The sequence below is a fragment of the Cajanus cajan genome, chromosome 8, assembly GCF_000230855.2.
Source record: "Cajanus cajan strain Asha chromosome 8, NIPB_CcT2T_4, whole genome shotgun sequence".
Taxonomy (NCBI): Eukaryota; Viridiplantae; Streptophyta; class Magnoliopsida; order Fabales; family Fabaceae; genus Cajanus; species Cajanus cajan.
In genome coordinates this window covers 55,399,815-55,420,353 of record NC_138524.1, presented here as the reverse complement: position 1 = coordinate 55,420,353, position 20,539 = coordinate 55,399,815, and the positions used below count along the sequence as shown (strand labels likewise).

The 20,539-nt window shown below is 30.9% G+C and overlaps 1 protein-coding gene and 1 non-coding gene across 2 annotated transcripts; both read left to right on the top strand.

Moving 5' to 3' along the window:
* The first annotated feature begins 1,521 nt into the window (after window positions 1–1,521).
* On the top strand, window positions 1,522–13,112 carry LOC109798927 (structural maintenance of chromosomes protein 2-1). Its single transcript, XM_020359363.3, has 20 exons — window positions 1,522–2,034; window positions 2,678–3,358; window positions 3,493–3,636; window positions 3,747–4,037; window positions 4,130–4,315; window positions 4,396–4,560; window positions 4,651–4,710; window positions 4,885–4,947; window positions 5,328–5,419; window positions 5,674–5,770; window positions 7,379–7,495; window positions 7,624–7,842; window positions 8,511–8,651; window positions 8,727–8,894; window positions 8,969–9,153; window positions 9,245–9,338; window positions 9,412–9,500; window positions 10,332–10,557; window positions 12,116–12,190; window positions 12,750–13,112. Exons 1-20 carry the CDS (start codon window positions 1,717–1,719, stop codon window positions 12,870–12,872), a joined length of 3,534 nt encoding a protein of 1,177 aa, XP_020214952.2. The 5' UTR covers window positions 1,522–1,716; the 3' UTR covers window positions 12,873–13,112.
* A 4,454-nt stretch (window positions 13,113–17,566) lies between these two features.
* Window positions 17,567–19,783, top strand: LOC109799092 (uncharacterized). Its single transcript, XR_014428719.1, has 2 exons — window positions 17,567–17,631; window positions 18,924–19,783. It is a non-coding gene; the product is annotated as an uncharacterized LOC109799092 (transcript).
* The last annotated feature ends 756 nt before the right edge of the window (window positions 19,784–20,539 follow it).

Sequence of the window (20,539 nt, the reverse complement as noted above, 5' to 3'; positions counted from 1 at the left end):
GTTTGGCAATGATGAATCCAAATAGTGTTTGGTATTTTGTGGAGAAGTCCAAGATGTGATTTGGCAATAATGAAATTCAAGTAGGGCTTGATATATTGTGGAAAAGTCTAGGGTTGTGGTATGACAAAGTCATTGAGATAATCATTGCATTGATTGTTGTGTGGTGCTGGTTTTTGTATGAAGTCCATGCATTGCATACTTTCTTTGGTGAGGTAGCATGAATCTATGTAGGAGGGACTTGATAGACATCTAACTAGACCTTAGGGGTGTTTTGGTAGGAAGCCTCTAATTGGAATTAGAGGTAACCACAACCGATTGTAATGCTTCAATTGATATCCCCTAATTGAGAGTGAATTGAGAGGGTCACTTAGTGTGTGGTGATCTGGTCCATGACTCCAAGTTTACCTTGTATCAATGATGATGAAATTAGTATTGCATGCATGTAGAATTAAGATAATGCATCGCACAAATATTTAATTTTATATGGAAGTTTAATGGTAATGAATGTGTTGGTGTTGTGTAGATTAAAGTGTTTTGGATATTGGATATATTTCTCTCTTTGTGTGTGTAGGTATATGGGCGAAACCATTTTTTCCAATGTATTGGTAAACAATTTAAACACATGTGAACCATTTAAACACTAGTTTATGGTAGACATCTATCTACCATAAATTATCTCATTTGGTATCCACAATTTCTTATACTAATAATACTAATAATAAAGAAGATTGTTTCATTTGGTGTCCACATATTTCTTTACTTATTTTATCGTTAATTATTATTTTAGTGTGTGTATTACACATGCTAAATATTTACCATATATAACATAAATTTATAATAAATTATATATACCAATAAATATTAGATTTGAATATATAAATCATAGTTTAAATTTGTATAAACAAATACTTTTAAATATATAAATTATGTTTTATATTTATGATAAATAATTTAAATCATAATATAATATTTTTTATTAATAATTTATTTTAAAATATTAAAATTTAATTTATAAATACTTATGATAAATAAAATTTGAATTAAATAATAAATTAAACATTTCTAAAAATTCTCTTATAAAAAAAGTTTTTTAAACTATTCTCACATAAGATATAAGATATAAGTTCATATTTAATATATAAGTACAAAACACATACATATTTATTATATATAATATAATTAAAATTTAGAGTAAATTATATATAAAAAATATATATTTAAATATATATGTTATATTTAAAATAAATATACATAAATATTTTCAAATGTATAAATTATATTTGAAGTTTAAGATAAATAATTTTAATTATAACAAAATATTTTCTATTTATATATAATATATATGAAAATATCAATATTTAATTAATAAATAATTATAATAATATATTAATCAAATTATCTCATTAAAGAAAAACTAAAAAATTATCATAAAAAAAATCATTTTCTCTGTGTTTTCACACATAATAAAATGAGTCGACAAACTTCAAAGCTCGGTAAATATATGCAAAAACATTTAGAAGCGTCATTTTGAAATTAGGCGAAAATTTCCCGCCTTTGCTGGCAGAGCATCCAGATATACGCAGCAAACACCGATTGTGGTTCCGAATTCGAATTCAAATTAAAATTAAAATCTGCACTCTCTGTTTGTTCCCCCCTGGACCAGCGAAACGGCGGCGTTTGGGGCTGCGATCTCCGAAACCCTTTCCCTCGGGCACGATGTACATCAAGGAGATATGCTTGGAAGGGTTCAAGTCGTACGCGAGCCGCACCGTGGTTCCGGGGTTCGACCCCTTCTTCAACGCCATCACCGGCTTGAACGGTTCCGGCAAGTCCAACATCCTCGACTCCATCTGCTTCGTCCTCGGCATCACCAACTTGCAGCAGGTTAGGGCTTCCAACCTCCAGGAGCTCGTCTACAAGCAGGGCCAAGCCGGAATCACCAAAGCCACCGTCTCCATCGTCTTCGACAATTCCGATAGCTCCAGAAGCCCTCTCGGATACGAATCCCATTCCGAAATCACAGTCACAAGACAGGTTCTACTTTTTTAATTCTTTACTTTTTCTAAGCTTGCAGCAGGTTGGGTTTACTAGTTGCCTGAAACTGAATTGAATTTTTTTGGGAATAGTTGTGGGTCAACTTTGCAATTTTTTTGTGAAGTACAATTTATTGTTTTTGTTTAATAATTTACTTTAAGAATTAAATTATTATTTGAAGCAAAGAGTTTAATTAGAACATACTGATTGGGTAAATGTTTTTTACAATGTCATCCAGTTGTAGATTGTCATCTATTAATTAGAATTAGAATATACATGCGTTGTGATTTTTACATTGTCATCCAATCATAAATTGTTACATATAGTAAGATTGTTGATTTTTGTTATAAATACTTTGAGATTCATAGTTAGATTGATCTTTAATTGGTTGACAACGTAAAAATATTTATACTAATAGCTTATTAAATTACATTCCGTGGTAAAAAGTAAGCATTTTGGGTTTTAAGTTTAGAAGTTGCTTGGACTGGTTTACTGTCTCTACCTTTTAAAATTTTAAATGGTAATTTTGTCGTAATCATGGGTTGAGTTACTATTGCATTTTAAAATGAAAATTTAGTTATTGATGATCAACTGTGAAAGTTCTCATTTTGTTTTATGTTATGTGCTGGGGTGCACAATGCAGATTGTGGTTGGCGGAAGGAACAGATATAATATTAATGGGAAGCTTGCACAGCCAAGTCAAGTTCAGAACCTTTTTCATTCAGTGCAGCTAAATGTTAATAATCCGCATTTCCTTATAATGCAAGGGCGCATCACTAAGGTTTTGAATATGAAGCCACCGGAGATATTGTCTATGCTTGAGGAAGCTGCAGGGACGAGAATGTATGAGACAAAGAAAGAGGGTGCTTTAAAAACACTTGAGAAGAAGCAGAGCAAGGTCGATGAGATTAACAAGCTTCTTGACCAGGAGATATTGCCTGCTCTGGAGAAGTTAAGGAAAGAAAAGACACAGTACATGCAATGGGCAAATGGCAATGCCGAGTTAGACAGGCTGAGAAGATTTTGTATTGCTTATGAGTATGTTCAAGCTGAGAGGATTAAAGACAATGCTGCTTCCGAGGTGGAACAGGTGAAAGCCAAGATAGCTGAGATTGATGACATTGCTAATACAAATCAGGTGGAAATAAAGGAAATGGAGACCAAAATAGCTCAGTTGACTGCAGAAAAAGAAGCAAACATGGGTGGAGAAATGAAATCTCTGTCAGAGAAGGCAGATGCACTTTCCCAGAATCTTGTGAAGGAAACCTCTGTACTAAATAATAAGGAAGACACTTTGAGGAGCGAAGAAGCCAACAAAGCAAATGTATGTCGGTCATGTTTTGGATTCATTGCTAGCTCAATTCCAATATTATGCACTAAATTCTTGTGCTACTAATGTTTTGAAATATTTTTATTTTGCAAAGCTGATATTTGGGTTTTGAACCTTTGTGTTTTAAGATTATTAAAAATGTTGAAGAATTGAAGCAATCTGTAAAAGAGAAGGCCTCTGCTGTTAAAAAGGCTGAAGATGGGGCAGCAGATCTGAAAAATAAAGTTGATGAGCTCACAAAGAATCTAGAGGAGCATGAAAAAGAATACCAGGTAAAAGAAGCATGCACTGGCTTAAATTTGTCTGGCTCTATGATGTCTATTAGTTGGATTTCTGTTAGATTGAGGTTTTATTCTATCCAATTGCTTGAATTTTTTGACAGGGTGTTTTAGCTGGCAAGAGCAGTGGTAATGAGGAGAAATGCTTAGAGGATCAACTAAGGGATGCAAAGGTAGCAGTTGGAAGTGCTGAAACTGAACTGAAACAGCTGAAAGCCAAGATTAGCCATTGTGAAAAGGAACTGAAGGAGAAAACAAAACAATTAAGGTCAAAACGTGAAGAAGCTAATGCTGTGGAAAATGAGCTCAACAGTAGACAAAAAGATGTGGAGAATGTTAGAATGGAGCTGGAGTCTCTTTCTTATAAAGAGGGTGAGATGGAAGCTTTACAAAAGGTTAGATCGGTTTCTATTCTGCTAGTTTCTTTCCAATGTAAAGAGGTCTATAAGTGTCATTTAAATAAATTCTACTGTAAAATAATTTGTAGGAGCGTATGATTGAGATGGATTGTGTGCAAAAGTTGAAGGATGAAATACGCAACATTTCAGCATACTTGGCAAATGTTGAATTTACATACCGTGATCCTGTCAAGAACTTTGATAGGTCAAAGGTGAAAGGTGTTGTTGCAAAACTCATCAAAGTAAAGGATAGGTCCACAATGACTGCCCTAGAGGTTGGACAACATGATAACTTGTAAATAAATTTATTAATGAAGATTCTTATGTTAAAGCCCTGGTATATTATTATTTTCAGGTTACAGCTGGTGGAAAGTTGTATAATGTTGTTGTTGACACAGAAAGTACTGGAAAGCAACTACTACAGAATGGCAATCTTAGAAGAAGAGTGACAATTATACCATTGAACAAAATACAATCCTATACTGTTCCCTCCAGAGTTCAACAAGCTGCTGTCAGATTGGTTGGTCACTGCAATTTTTTATTTATTTAAATTATCTACATATATTTTGCTATCACAAGTAGCTGAACATTTTTGTTGCTTTTATTTCAGGTGGGCAAGGGCAATGCTGAAGTAGCTCTCTCTTTGGTTGGTTATGAAGAAGAATTGAAGGTTTGTTTCCTTGAAATTCAATGTATAATAATGCAATAGTATCTAATGCATGTGGTTATTGAAAGCATTTTCCATGCCAATTGAAAGTCTTGACCAGCTGTCTGAAAATTATGGTTATTAGATCATAGTTTTCATTTTATGTTAAACTAACACTCTTCTAATATTTGTTCCTAGAGTGCAATGGAATATGTGTTTGGTTCAACCTTTGTTTGCAAAACCATTGATGCTGCGAAGGAGGTAATGGGTGATTTCCCTTTTTCTGCTGAGTTATACAAAACATTAATTTTATGATGTGGCATAAATCTTTCATTGATATTATGTGTTCTACATAGAACTGCTTTAGATCCGCATTGTGTTTTTTGTATGCATTTCTTTAATAATCATGCATAACTTTGATGATTTTCTTTAGCATATTATACATTTCTTACTGTACACTTGCGTAATGTAAAATAGAAATGCATTTTAAATTCTGATAAACAATGTATTTAGCTAGTTCAGTCCTATCTGTTACCACTATATGATACTTCATTGATTTTTGTTCTAAAAATTATACTTGCCTAATCTAGCCATGATCATCTTGCTCTAACTTTCTTGCATTTTTGTTGTATTTCTAATAGGTAGCATTTAATCGGGAGATTCACACCACAAGTGTAACTCTTGAAGGAGATATATTTCAGCCAAGTGGTCTTCTGACTGGTGGAAGCCGGAAGTATGGTGCTATCTTGTTTTTACCATTACAAGTCTCACTGGAATGCACATATATCTCTTATTCTCTGTCCAATACACTGATAAAAAACATAGAATATTGAGTTGTTGACAAGTTAACAGAATTTATATATTTTGCCTTAACAGGGTACTGTTCTCTATTAAGTGATGTAGTCACTTATTGAATGCTTGTATCTGATGATATTTTAAGTAATCATATATACTTTTGGATATGTTGTGATGGGTTTGTTGTAACAGAGGAAGTGGCGATCTTTTGGGGCAACTTCACGCTTTGGCTGAGGCTGAGTCAAAACTTTCAGTGCATCAAAAAAGGTTGTCAGAGATCGAGGAAAAGGTAGGCTCTAAACACCTTGTTTTCCAGAATGACATGGAAGCTTAGAAAATATATTAATATATGAATTTTACTATGTTAAACAAAATTATTGATATTTTGTTTTATTTGTCTGTCACTCCATCTATAAGTTAAAAGATACGATTGAATGATGGTAATCCTAACTAACTTGTATTTGGTGTCAATCGCTTGAAGTTAAGATTCCAGGTTGGTTTGTCATGTGTTGCATTGAAAATCACCAGGGAAGTTTCTATATAATGTTAGTTTGCATTATCTTTTTTTAATTTTTTATAAGAAAAGTAATTCATTAGAGTGGAGAAATATAGAATTAAAGGAGCAGAGGACAAGCAAATAGTCCTATAGAAACAAAATTAGGAAAAAAAAATATCAATTGAATTCACCATTTTTCTATTAAATTAAAACCTCTTCTAAAATGGCTACTAGTACTAGGTGAGGACCTCCAATTAACTAACAAACTGTTATATTCAAAAGAAAGGGTAATGCTAGGAATTTTGCTTAAAAATTATGGCATTTCACTTCAGGTAAAGCCACCAAATCCCTGCTTTTGTGGCACATGGCCAAAGGACATAGTATCTTTTACTTGTCTCAAAATAACAAATGCATATGATAAATTGCTCTCTTCAAAGATGAAAGATCCAGTTTTCCTCAAAATATCATAAATATCTGTGTTCCAAAAGTATCTTGCTTCTGTTGAAACTATAAATAAATTATTACTTGTTTCACAAACAAAAGAGCACAAAACACAAGCATCAAAACAAAGTTGTGTACTGTTGAGAGTACTTGCTAAAGACTATTTTAGTCTTGATTTGTTATGTACAGTAGTCCAACTAAAAGATTTCATGTTGTTGGGGAACTTGGAATTCTAAAATAGATCAGCTAAAAATCACAATTTGGAGACTTGGTGTTGACTTGAAAATAGGCCAATCTAATAATTTTCAGTGGAATTAAAGTTAATACTATAGAAAAGAGTAAATTACCCTTTAGAGCTTCAATTCTAAAGTTTCTCAATCTGTAAAGTTTCAACATAAAGAAAATTCCAAGAAATGGAAGAATTTTAAAGATTGAAAGCTGCATTGTTCACATGGAATGGTGGTTTGAGATGATATAAGATAATGGCAGGGATAAGAAGTATATCCTAAATGGTTTAACATTGTTTCGTTATAGCATTTGATAGAAATGGATTTATAAATTAGGCCCAACATTATCCTGAAAGTTACATCACGGGGGTAAGGTTGCCCAAGTCTTAATAAGGAGTATTTTTACCATATTTCTACACACTTCTTCTGGTCTAGATACATTTTACAAAGCCATACAAAAGAAGTGTACTTTTACGTATGGACTGAACTCATTATGATTTCCTTTTGACTTGGGAGTTTTTGATACACATTCATTTTAGCATTTATTATATCTGAAAATCTTGAAGCGTATATTTCTATGCCCATTTTTTTATATTATTTTTTTATGAATATTGGCTCACAATTTCCAACTTTCAACATAATAATATAATTGTAATATTATAAAAATCTTTTTTTTCCTTTTCTTAATATAGTCTTGTAAATCATTGTTTTGTCTTTGTATCTTGAAATCCAGATCTCAAAGCTCCTTCCACTTCAGAAAAAATTTGTTGATCTCAAAGCACAATTGGAACTGAAGTCATATGACCTTTCATTGTTTCAGAGCAGAGCTGAGCAAAATGAGCATCATAAGGTTTTGATTCCTTTTGTTTTGTCTAAAATTAATTATGAACTCCGCAATTCTAGCTTAGTTCCATTTATTATGCAGTTCTCTTTTTCTGCTCCTTTTAACCCAAATCCCCATCTCATTTTTTTGTGCAGCTTGGAGAATTAGTGAAGAAGATTGAGCAAGAGCTTAATGAAGCAAAATCTACAAACAAGGACAAGCAACTTTTATATGAGGACTGCGTTAAAACTGTTTCATCTCTCGAGAAATCAATCAAAGAACATGACAATAACAGAGAGAGTAGGCTAAAGGGCTTGGAGAAAAAGATAAAGTCAATCAAATCTCAAATGCAGTCATCTTTAAAAGATCTGAAGGTACTTGAAATTTATTAATTTTAAATCATATCATGATTTGTTAAACTAATTTATAACAATTGGATACTTGCCAACCATATGGTGATGGTTAAGTAGTTAGATGTACTTGTAGAACTCCAGTTTGTAAGTATGTGCCACAATCATGCTGGGGCGAAAGGCTGGGTTTCCTGTGAAGACCTATTGGACATTTCCATTGTGGCCCAAGGTGCAATGGAGCTTTTGATGAGCGTATATTTGACAATTGTTGAAAATAACTTTCATTATTATGTCCTCAATTGCTAGAGGATACTGTCGATAGGCTTGTGTCTTTAATACAATATTTGTCAATGCTGCCTGCAATTGTCAAAATTAGCTTGTTTAATTGAATTTATAGAACTTCTATGCTATTCTTTCCTGTCCAGTCTGGCCATCTGTTTGAGACAATTTTAAGTGATTAAACTAGCATATTGGGCATTGCTGATGTAGATTGTGAAAAATTCAGAGTCCTGATCTTAAGTCAAAACCGGGGAGTGTGGTTTACAGGTTGTTGTTGAAGAAAAAAACATAGTGATATAACTTCAAGATATTTTAGCAGTCAAAATTACTAATAACCTAAACTAAATAGTGTAACCAAGTAATTAAATTATCACTAGAATGTGATAATTAATCAGTTCTTTGCTGGCTTGTAGGGACATGATAGTGAAAAGGAGAGGCTTGTAATGGAAATGGAAGCTGTTGTCCAGGAGCAAGCATCGTTGGAGAATCAATTAGCATCATTGGGAACACTAATTAGTAATCTTGCCTCTGAAGTAGAAGAACAACAAACCACAGTAAGCATTCATAACTATTTTGTTTAGATCACTTTCTGTAGAGCAAGATTGTGTTCTCAAACCTCTGATGTATAGGTTGTTGCTGCAAGAAATAATCTTGATCAAGTTCAGTCACAGCTGAAATCAGTTCGCCAGAAAATGAAGGAATGTGATAAGGAAATCAGTGCTATTATTAAAGAGCAGCAAAAGCTTGAACATAAGATTAGTGAGAGTAATCTTGAAAGGAAGAGGATGGAAAATGAGGTAATATTTTAACAGCTTGTCTGTATGCTTGGATTTGTGTGCAGAAGAATGATCTCTTCATTCTATTATTCCAGGTAAAACGGATGGAGATGGAACAGAAAGACTGTTCTGTGCGAGTAGATAAATTAATAGAGAAGCATGCATGGATTGCTTCTGAAAAACAGTTGTTTGGCAGAAGTGGCACTGATTATGATTTTTCTTCCCGTGATCCTAGTAAAGCAAGGGAAGAACTTGAGAAACTTCAGGCTGAACAATCTGGGTGTGTTTCTTAGAAAATCTAACTTTACTATTATCAGTTCATGTGCAATTACTGACTGACACTTCTGTTTTTATTATTTTGCACCCATAAGGCTTGAGAAAAGGGTGAATAAGAAAGTAATGGCAATGTTTGAGAAGGCAGAAGACGAGTACAATGATTTGATGTCCAAAAAAAACATAATTGAGGTGGTTACTGTCCTATTTTCACATTTTCTAACTTTCTTGGATGAGTCCTTAATATATTTCTTTTTTGGCCCAGAATGACAAGTCTAAAATCAAGAAGGTGATTGAAGAGCTAGATGAGAAGAAGAAGGAGACACTAAATGTTACCTGGGTCAAAGTGAATAAGTGAGTTATTTATTTATTTATTTATTTATTATTTGTTTTAATGTAATTTTATCCACTTAATTTATGTTTGTTGGATATAAAACCATTTGCAAGCCTTCATTTAATAACTTTGACTTTTTGATAGTTGAGTTGGTTACATGAGACTTGTTTGGATACATGTTAGTAATGCTTCTCTATTGAAAAATACTCTTTATTTTTAGTAGAGAAGTTCTCAAAACACTTTTAAGCTTGTATTCAAATAGACTCATGATATTGAAATTATTTGTGATCGAACAAGCAAGAGGTTGATCCTTTCCTTGTAATCCATCTAAGTTAAAAGTTGAATTTCAGTATATAAAATTCTGTGGAAAGTGGTATTTTCAATCCTCTCGATGGGTAATAGGATAATAGGTCAGATAATAAATAAAGGAAGCTGTGTACAAATTTGTGAATCAGTAAAAAGAAAGCCCTCTCCCTATCAAGGGAAAAAAATCTAATCTGCTAAAATAGAAAGGATTTTATACACAAATGATCCCTTTAAGACAGGCAAATACATAATTACATTTACAACTTAGCCAAAATATTATACAAAAATAAAAACAGGAACAGTCGATTATGGCTGATTTTCCAAATCAGTATAAATTGTGATGGAACTTGTGCCTTGTCCATACCTCAAGTTAGAAGGATGCATGGGTAAATGGGAGTTAATATACTAGATATAACATCATTCATGAGCAATCGCTTAAGCTTTTGGCCAAATTAGTTTTTAACAGCAATTTACTGAGTATATTTTTTATTATTCTTTTTCATTTGACAATGGTTGAATATCATGTTTTTATTGTGTACATCCAGTGACTTTGGATCCATCTTTTCTACGCTACTGCCGGGAACAATGGCCAAGTTAGAACCTCCAGAAGGATGCAGCTTCCTTGATGGTCTTGAGGTTCGTGTTGCATTTGGAAGTGTGTGGAAGCAGTCATTGTCTGAATTAAGTGGAGGTCAGCGATCATTGCTCGCACTTTCTCTGATTCTGGCGCTGCTTCTGTTCAAACCTGCTCCACTATACATTCTTGATGAGGTATGTTTTAACAAGTTTCTCTGTAACTTTTTATTTTTTGTTGTAGAATCCACTTAACTTATTATTACACTAATTAGAAGAGACTACATTGAATTCATGACAGTGAAATACTGAAATCATCTAAGTTTTCCTCTAAAGTCTATGTGCGCAAGTGGAATGTTGTCAAAGAAACCATAAAATCTGATTTGCAAATGCATGACATTCTTATGCTTTATTCATTTTAATGTGAACGAACCTCTTCGTGCCTAGTGGCTGTTACCAATTTTGAACAAGCCTCTCTGGGATATTTTTTTGCTCTCATAAATAACTGGTGTTGGACATCCACTTGTCGACTTTGAAACTTTAGAAGATGAAATCAAGTTTTGAATTATGTTGGAATAATAGGGTTTTAGGTATTAAGGGAGGAAGAGAGATAAATGATATTGAAACACTAAATTGATATTATCTGAGATGTGTTGCAATGTGTTGATATATTAAGATAAAACCTAGATCACTAGCCAATTTGTACTAATCATAATCCTATTAGGAAAATAAATTGTAATAAGATCAGAAAATATTGAAATTAATCTCGAGAGATAACGAGGAAATTGGGAAGCTAATCTTAGAAAATAATCTAAGATTTGATAAATTTTTGATGGATATTTCTATATATTCTAACACTCCTTCTCAAGCTAAACCTTCCCTAACATTAAGCTTTTTGATCCATTGGAATTGAACTTGATACTTAGGGGTTTACAACAACTTATGCACTTTGCTCAACCAATTGAACCAAATTCTTTGATTCCTAATTTAAGCTTGTTACACAAACCCATTATAGAAAAAAATGAGATTGTCAATTATATTATTATTTTTTATAGAGACTGTAGAACTGAGGGAACTAGATGATTCTGTGACTATCAATGGGAAAGTTGCAGGCAAGACACATGAAGCTGAGGTTGTGGGGTATGGATGTCTCTAATCTCAGTTTCAAAATCAATTGTAGGCCTAGGTTTACAAAATCAGTTGCAAGTAACTAAGTAGCAGATAGAAGAAAATTGCTCTTGAAACGTTTGTTTACATGTAAAAAGATTAAAGAGTGAGCAAGACATTTTCATCTCCAAGGGGAGACAGCTGGAAAATCAGTGGAATTTGGACATCACTCAAGGAAGGAGGGAATGTAATTTACCCTATTCCTTATCACCTATTTGTAAATGTTGATGAGAATTAAAGGAGTGTATGCTGACACAGAATAGTCGTTTTTATTTATTAAAAAATTTGAGATAAACAAGTCCCAAATAGAATATGGTAAAATGAAACAAGTCAAAATGGATGATGAACTGGATTGTAATACAAGTTTTGCTACCTTCTATTTAGGGATCGATCGATTGTTAGTTTTAGTTGATAAATTTACGCTTTTTATTTGATAGGGTTGATGTATTAAACATGCTCCATAAATTCATGTTTTATTAATTAATAGGTGTAGTTTTGTTTCACTATCATTTTACACCAGGTATTGTCTATTATACATTTCAAGCAATGATTGTAATTGGGTCAAATGTTAATTGTTTAATTCTCGCAGGTTGATGCTGCTCTTGATTTGAGTCACACGCAAAACATAGGGAGGATGATAAAGGCTCACTTTCCACACTCTCAGGTAGAGATAATTGTTGGTATTTTCCTATAATTTCTTTTAATCTTGTCTTTCCATTTCTGAAAAAATAATAGCCACAAAACCTCTCATTGCAGGTTATAAAAAATAGTAAAAGAAAAACAAACTTTTGTCCTTTTGACTTGTTTGAGCGTGTGAATTTTCGGCTACTATAATTTTCTTTTTGGTTTTCACAATAGAACATTATAGTGTCTTTCAATCCATGTAGTTGAACCTACCAAATAGGGAAAAACTCGTTTGTTGTTTACTTCTCTTTTTGGTTTGCTAGATGTTATTTTTTAGGAGTTAGTTAAGTGTTTGTTAGTAAATAGTTATCAGTCAGTTGTTTGCTTACTCTATATATAAATCATGTTAGATATCTTCATTTTTTGATAAACTTCTATTTTGAGTTCTTTACCTTTTTTTCCTTCCCAGTTTTATCCACGAAACCATGAATGCTAATTGCTACCATTAATATCATTTTTTCTAAGCTTATTTTCAAAGTTCATGCTAGTGAAAGTCCAACACCCAATAGTTGAATAACCTCATTTCTCTTGGTTTGTAGTTTATTGTGGTTTCACTGAAGGAAGGCATGTTCAATAACGCAAATGTTCTTTTCCGGACAAAATTTGTGGATGGTGTTTCAACTGTTCAGCGAACTGTAGCAACAGCTAAACAAAGCAAGTAATGTGTTTGTTTCATCTGTTTCAAGTCTTACAAATATGTTCATCTTCAGAGAAAGTAGAAATGAAGGTAATGTCTGTAATTGAAATGCATATGTAATTTGAACATCAGTGTAGGGCCCCATACGTGATAGTATTGTTTCTATAAAGTAATTTAAAAATAATAATTTAGCACTAATGTAACTAATGGCATTGTTACTTATGTAGTTAATTAGAAGTGAGTAAAGGATGGGTTGTGATAGAAATTATCTTTGTTCTTATTCGGTTTGAAAATTTGGCTGGATTATTTACCTAACCCAAATGTGGTCTGATTAAGATTTGAAATGAGACAAAACTAACATAATATATCAATATTAACATTATAGATAAATCATAAAATAAAGATATAAATTTAATTTAAGGTATATTTTTCTATATATATATATATATTTTTAAATAAATGTCATTATAAATTTAAGGTATATATATATATATATTTTATTTATTATTAATACATAATTGTTTTAAAGATATACTTTTTAAAAGAATGTAACACGGGTTGAAATGATTTGAAACATTGAATTTGTTGTAAAATTTATATTGGTTCTGATTTAAATTTTTTTCTAAATTATTAATGGACAAGATTGGATAAGTGAATAGTTTTGAGATTGGTTTATTATCTATATTTATTATAAGAGAGATATTAACTATTTTTAGTCTTTATTTTTTAGTAGATTATTTTATTTTTAAGATGTAAAAAAGTTTTATATATTTTTTTAATAATTATCCACAATCTTTTAATATATATTTATATAATTATTAGATATATGAAATATTTTAGTTCCTCTATTAATTTATAATATACGATTAACAACTAACAAGGATGGGTTAATATGGATGTGTTTGAATCACGATGATTTTGTTTTGTATATGAATTAAGAGAAGAGGGAGGAATGAGTTGTCAGAATTTTACTTTGGAGTTTGATGTTTAATTGTTAATTCATTTTATGTATATTATTATTTCCAAGTAGAGTGACATGCAAAACAATCGACCTTCGGCCAGAATTTCAACCCACATGCCTCTACTATTTCAACTAGAAAAACATCTTTATCATGGAAGCCATTAAATTCCGAAACATTGAAATTTCAAGGCAATCTAAACTTTTGTAGAGTAGTTCCATCATACATTTTGATTGATTTATTGGAATAACGTCAAACCAGAGAAAAGATACTAGTAAATGGGCAAAGAAATAAACAATTGCACCAAATTTCCGTAGTTAATTTTAAATATTTAATATCATATTATACCTTAACAAAGTCATATTTATGCCCAAGTTTAATAAAAAATAATAGGGTAATGATGAGGTCGATAGAGTGTACTTAGATAAAAAATTTAAATGGAATAATTATGTTTAAAGAACCTCAAATGCTTTGAAATGATATTTCTTATTTAATGAAAAGTTTTCAAAGAATTTAAAATTAATATTTGTAAAAGTTTTAAAAAGTAGTCAGATTATTTAATTCATTACTTAACCCCTACTATATCACTATCGATGTTTAAAATCACATTTCTAAGTATTAATATACCACCAAAATATCTCAAACATCAATTAAAATCCCTTACTCACAAGCAAGAAGGCATCCACAAGGGACACCCTATGTCGGTACCAAACCCACAGAGAGCACATGTTGCTCTTTGGATGTCTTGCACTTGGTGTGACCTAGTTCAAAACCAGTGAAAAAACTATTGGGAGCCCTTGGAGCTCTTGATGGCACTATACTACGCCTGATGTGGTATTAGCTTCATGACACATGTAAAAAAATACAAAAGCACAGAAGTCGAACGCCAAAACCTCAAACCTCTTGGTAAAATCATGAAGACATTAATTTTACATACATGATTCAAATAATTAATGTCAATCTTCAACTTGCTTTATGAGTTGAGTTTTCTATAGGCACTAAGATTTTTTCATAGATTCACAATTTATAGTAATTTATCCATAATTTACAACAAATATAACACAATTATCAATTATAGAGCACAAAAAAATCATACAAACAAGCAATCACTCAAAGTACAAGTAAAAGTCTAGGGTTCCCAATATCCCCTCACAATCCAATTCCACTATCCAACAAATACCCATATCCTAGAGTGAGATTATTCACTTCCTTTTATTTCGATGAACATTATACAAAGGATGAGTATTTCCATCATGTACTCCAACAACCTTTGTGTTCTCCTCAATAGTGCCTTTTGTTTTAGAGAGAAAGAAAATGTGTAAATTAAATTGAGCAACTGATGACTAAACCTTCAAAACTTCCTCTAATCCAAGCTTAACTCCATTGCTCAAAAGATTAACCACGACCACACTTTCTTTCCCTTACATTTAATTATAATAATTATAAATAAAATAATTTACATTAAAATCATATAATAAAATACTCATATTATTTTATATTTTTTGAAAATAAACACCCACATTATTTAAAAATCTCTAAATTATTTTTGGAAATATTTTATTAATTTTTAAAAAATTGAATGCTACAATAGTGATGCCAAATTAGAATTTTAAAAGTCGGCAATTGTAAACAAATTTTGGTGACATGACATACAAAAAAAAAACATGTTATTGCCAGCATAAAATTTTGAGACAATTTCTTAAGTAGTCACTTTCACAATTGAATGTGCTTATTATTAATATGTAGTATTAATTCATGTAATACGCGTAGTAGTTGGGTACGTATATATCTCCAATTTTTAAAAATGATATTTTTCATAAGAAAACGTGCCACTCTTTTCCTTTTCTTATAAAAGTGTGAAAGAAAAATTTAGTGTCCTCAAATAATATTAATGATCATTTAGAGTTTATTTTTTTTTTAAAAAAGATAGGAAATATTATAAAGATGGTTGCAGTAAAGATTAAATCTAGGTCTTCATGTTTCTAATTATCCCAACCCGTCCTCACCTAACTACTAGGCTAAACTAAAGAGTTTTGAAAATTAATTGAGTTAAATTCAATTGAAATTAAAAAAAATACACTCATAAATTTTTACACATTTTTTTTAACATAATTTTAAATATATTAAAGAAATTTTCTTCGAAAAACAATGTTGGGGAGGGGACCACTGTTCTGGGCACCGTGTGGATTATTAATGATCATTCGATGACCTTGACCGAGTCTTATTATGGGAAACGCCACATTCACTTTCAGTGTCTCCGAAATAATTGCGTTAAATAACAATTTTAAGAAAAGAGTTTCGTAACTTTTATTAATTATTTTTTATTTAAAAGGTTATACTTATAAAATATAATGCATAAAAAAATAGTTTCTATGTATTTTATTTAAATAAAATAAAAAGTAGACTCAATTTAATACACGTACCTATAGCAATATAGAAGAGATAAATAGTTTATACAATGCGTAAATATTTCATAATAATGAGTTAAATAACTATAGGAAATATATGATAGTCTAAAAAAAAGTGAGAAGAGTGAAAGAAACACTGTATCTTTAGATATTTATTTAAAAAATAATAGAGGTTACTAAAAAGATAGTGATGATAATTTTATTTAATAAAATAAATAATTATTAAACAGTTGTTGTTATTGAAAAAAATAATGTGCAGTTATTAAAAGATATTATTGATTTAAAATGGAAAGTGAAAATAGAATTAAAAATATTTTAAATAAATATAGAAAAATAAGTTAAAAAATAAATAGATCTTAAAAAAAGTAGAAAAAACAATATTATTTATATAGTACGTATAGATATAGATGTATGTATATAATTTAAATTATATTTTTATAAATAATCATGATTGGTAACGTTCATGTTTGGAATAGAAGACGTACTCTACATTTTTTAGATAAACTTTTTTATAAATATATTTAGAAGAAAAAAATATTTAAAATTGATTTATAAATTAATTAAAAGTTATATTTTAAATAATTTAATATAAAATATTTTCAATAAATTAGCTTATACAATTATACAAAACCTAATTTGAAGTTAAATTTTTTTTAAAATTTTATTCTTATTTTACAAGTATTTATGAAAATTTTACTTAAATTTACTCTTTATACAACGATGCTTCCACGAAACAATGATAGTAAAGGTAGTCAAGAGTAGAGTTTTCTTAGGAAACTTCTGGACAAGTGTTGTACATGGCGAATCTATAAATAAACTCTTTGGACGAGAGTTTCTAAACATATGAAGGAAGGTTAAAATATTATGAGTTTTAGAAAATGAGTTATTATGGTGAAGAAAATGATAGAGTGAGTGGTCTTTATGAGGTTCTAATAGTGCGAGACCCTCTTATCTTACACAAGCTTTCGTTGAGAAGCTTCACCGAAACTCCCTTACACGTCTCAGCTTTACTTGGTCACTTTGACTTCACCAAGTGTCTTCTCTCTCACAAACCTCAACTGGCCCTTGAGTTGGACCTCTTCATCTGGCTTCAGCTGAGGGCCATGCAGAGATTGTGCACGTGCTGTTGCAAGCATGTGAAGGTGAACACGCGTGCTTGATGAGTGACCAAGATGGGAGAATCCCTCTCCACTATGCAGCCATGAGAGGACCAAGAGAGGTGGCAAGAGACTTGATTCGAGCCAAGCCTGAGTCAGTGATGGTGCTTGATGGCTCGGGAAAAACCACGTTGCACCTTTGTGTTGAACATAATCACTTGGACACCCTCAAAACATTAGTGCAAGAGGGCGATGTCTTTGGAGACTTCAATCGTGGGAATACCCTCCTCCATCCGGCTGTTATGTTCAAGCAAATTCAGGTATTATATTCCCTTTTCTCCATTTTTACTATTATAATTCTTTTTTTCATAATTAATTTTATTTTTTATAAATTAAAATATATACAAACTAATTTTAATTATTAATTGGAGTCTGTCACTACAATAAAATTGTCATACAATAAAATGTGGGTATAGACTATAGTGACACATAAAATATGTTGTTAAATCTCATTCAAAATTAATACTAAAATTGTGTGTAACTATATGTCAAATAGACATATATCTACATATATTGTACCTATAATGACACTTTTTGTATGTCAATACATGTAATATTTCTTGTAGTGCATGACTCATGCACCTCATTTAATTAAGAACTTGAGGTTCAAATTTCATCTTTTACAATTATAAAACATTTAAGTTAAAAAAGATATTTATCTGTTTGATGTCTATTAAACTATTAAAAGAAATCATCTTTGTATTTGGTAGAGAATATTTCTTGATAATAAAAAAAATTAATTTTAATTTATGAGAAATTTATTTCAATTTTTTTTTTATAAATATTATGAATAATAATAATAATGTAAATAAAGAAAAATATTTTTCCGTAACTAGCTAGTAGTCTTATATTATCTAGATATAAGAATAAGATAAAATATTTAAGTAGAATATAATTTTAATTTTAAAAAGTTGATTTTATAAATTACATATGTTAAAAATAACTAAAAGGTACGATTCATTCTCTTACATCTAATTATTAAAAACTTAACTTATATACTTTATTTTCCTCTCATATTACTTTTATATGTGAAACCTAATTTTTTGCGATAGTTATACTAAAAGACACCACTGCTATTAAACACGCATAAACATACTCTTAAGTTGATTAATTTCATTGTTGTCGACACAATTCTTAATACTAATGGATTTGGATTTGGGATTGACCAATAACAGTATAATTAAACTAATAATGAAGAATTTGCATCGACATATTACTAAAGAAGGCCATTGAAACAAATTAAATGGCAAACAAGAAATGAAAGTTAGAAATTGTTTCGATAATAATGAAACTGATTGACTTGACTTTATCACACATTGTTTATGATTGACTTGACTTGATCACTGTTTAATATGTTATTCAAACAAAATGGCAAACAAGAAATGTAAGTTAGAAATTGTTTCAATAATAATGAAATCGATTGATTTAATTTTATCACACTGTTTATTATTGACTTGACTATGTTATTCAATAAATGTTACTAATGTATGGTGTTTATTATTGACTTGACTATGTTATTCAATAAATGTTGCTAATGTATGGTTGATTTTAGACCGTAAGGTACTTACTTTCGATACCCAAAATAAGAGAAGAAGGGAATATTAAGAATAATATGGGTTATACTGCTTTGGACATGCTAGAGCACGGTACAAGAGACTTTAAAAGTCTTCAAATGCAACTCATGTTGATGGACGTTGACATCATCAAGAACAATGAACATAATAACCAGGTAGACCACACACCATCAACAACCATAACTGTTGTTCCACCAATGACAATAGTTGATCCAAATGCAAAGTGTTGGAGCAAGTTTTTGAAGGGTATGAATAAGTTCTTACAACATAAGAGTGGTAGGTTGGAAGAAATGAGAGGCATGTTGAGTTTGGTAGCTACAATGATCTCAAGCATGACCTTTAATGTTGTGATGAATCCACCAAGTGGTCATATGAGCCCAACAACATTTTCTATGACACCTTTTCCAGAAAGAACTACGAGTTTCATAACGTACAACACTATTGCTTTCATTGCATCGCTTAGTGTTACTCTCTTACTTGTGAGTGGTGTCCCCTTAAAGAACGAAGTCACCATGGGGATCTTATCAATAGTAACAGGTGTCACTCTCACATTTCTTATGCTTACTTACATATATGCCCTGTTTTTGTGCCCATATACCTTTCCTTATACGGGAAGTTTATCCATGTTTTTTTCTTGGCTTGGACTTGTTGGAGTAATCGTTGTATTCACCATAACCCGCTTAGTTTCTTGGTTAGTGAAGAAGATTTTATAACACGGAGTAGAGGTTCAATACTGGATTTGGGGAATCACTCATCGGTTGAATTTGGCCATTATGTAATACTTGTTGAGACATTCCTAGTCTATCTAATGTAACATAAACACTTATGATTAGTGTGATACCCTTCTATCTCTAAATACTTTTATACAACTTAATAATGAAATAAGATAAATAATAATTAATAAAGTTCATTCTTATGGATAAAAGAATTCACATTAAATGTTTTCTTGTATAAAACTCCATCATCAAGTACCAAAATAAGTTATAAAATAAAAATGATGTTATGCATCAAAATAACCTTTTACAAGTTTAAAAACAAACTATAAAGATAAATTAAAACCCAGTTCAGTTCATGAAAGTGACATTCATTTTAACAAAGAAAACAAAACATAACACAGAGGAGTGATAATATATCTCATGCATGTATAAAATACTTATGAAGAAAAGGAGGCAATATGTAAACAATACGCATATCTCATATCAAATGCAATCCCATTTGCAATTCAAAATGTAAAACTCATGGACTCGTATGCTTTTATTTCTAAATGCATGCGATACCATTTCACTTCGCATAAAGTGCACATATATGAAGTACTCTAGGCGCATATGGACAAGAAAATGATTTTCACACTATTAGTAATCAACACAAACTTTCACTAAAATGAAATTTATTAAGAGCCAGTCAAGAATAAATGGCTCTTTGACTTCCATTATTAAAATTCTCATCGACATCGGAATGCTCGATTACCGAACGAGACCTCTATCAATGGTTTTGAAAAGGTTCATGGAGTCGCCATCGATATTTTGCTTAAAACATTAAAAAAAGAAATGGTTTTCAAAAACAGAGTTGGGTACGTGGGTTGATTACATGTGAG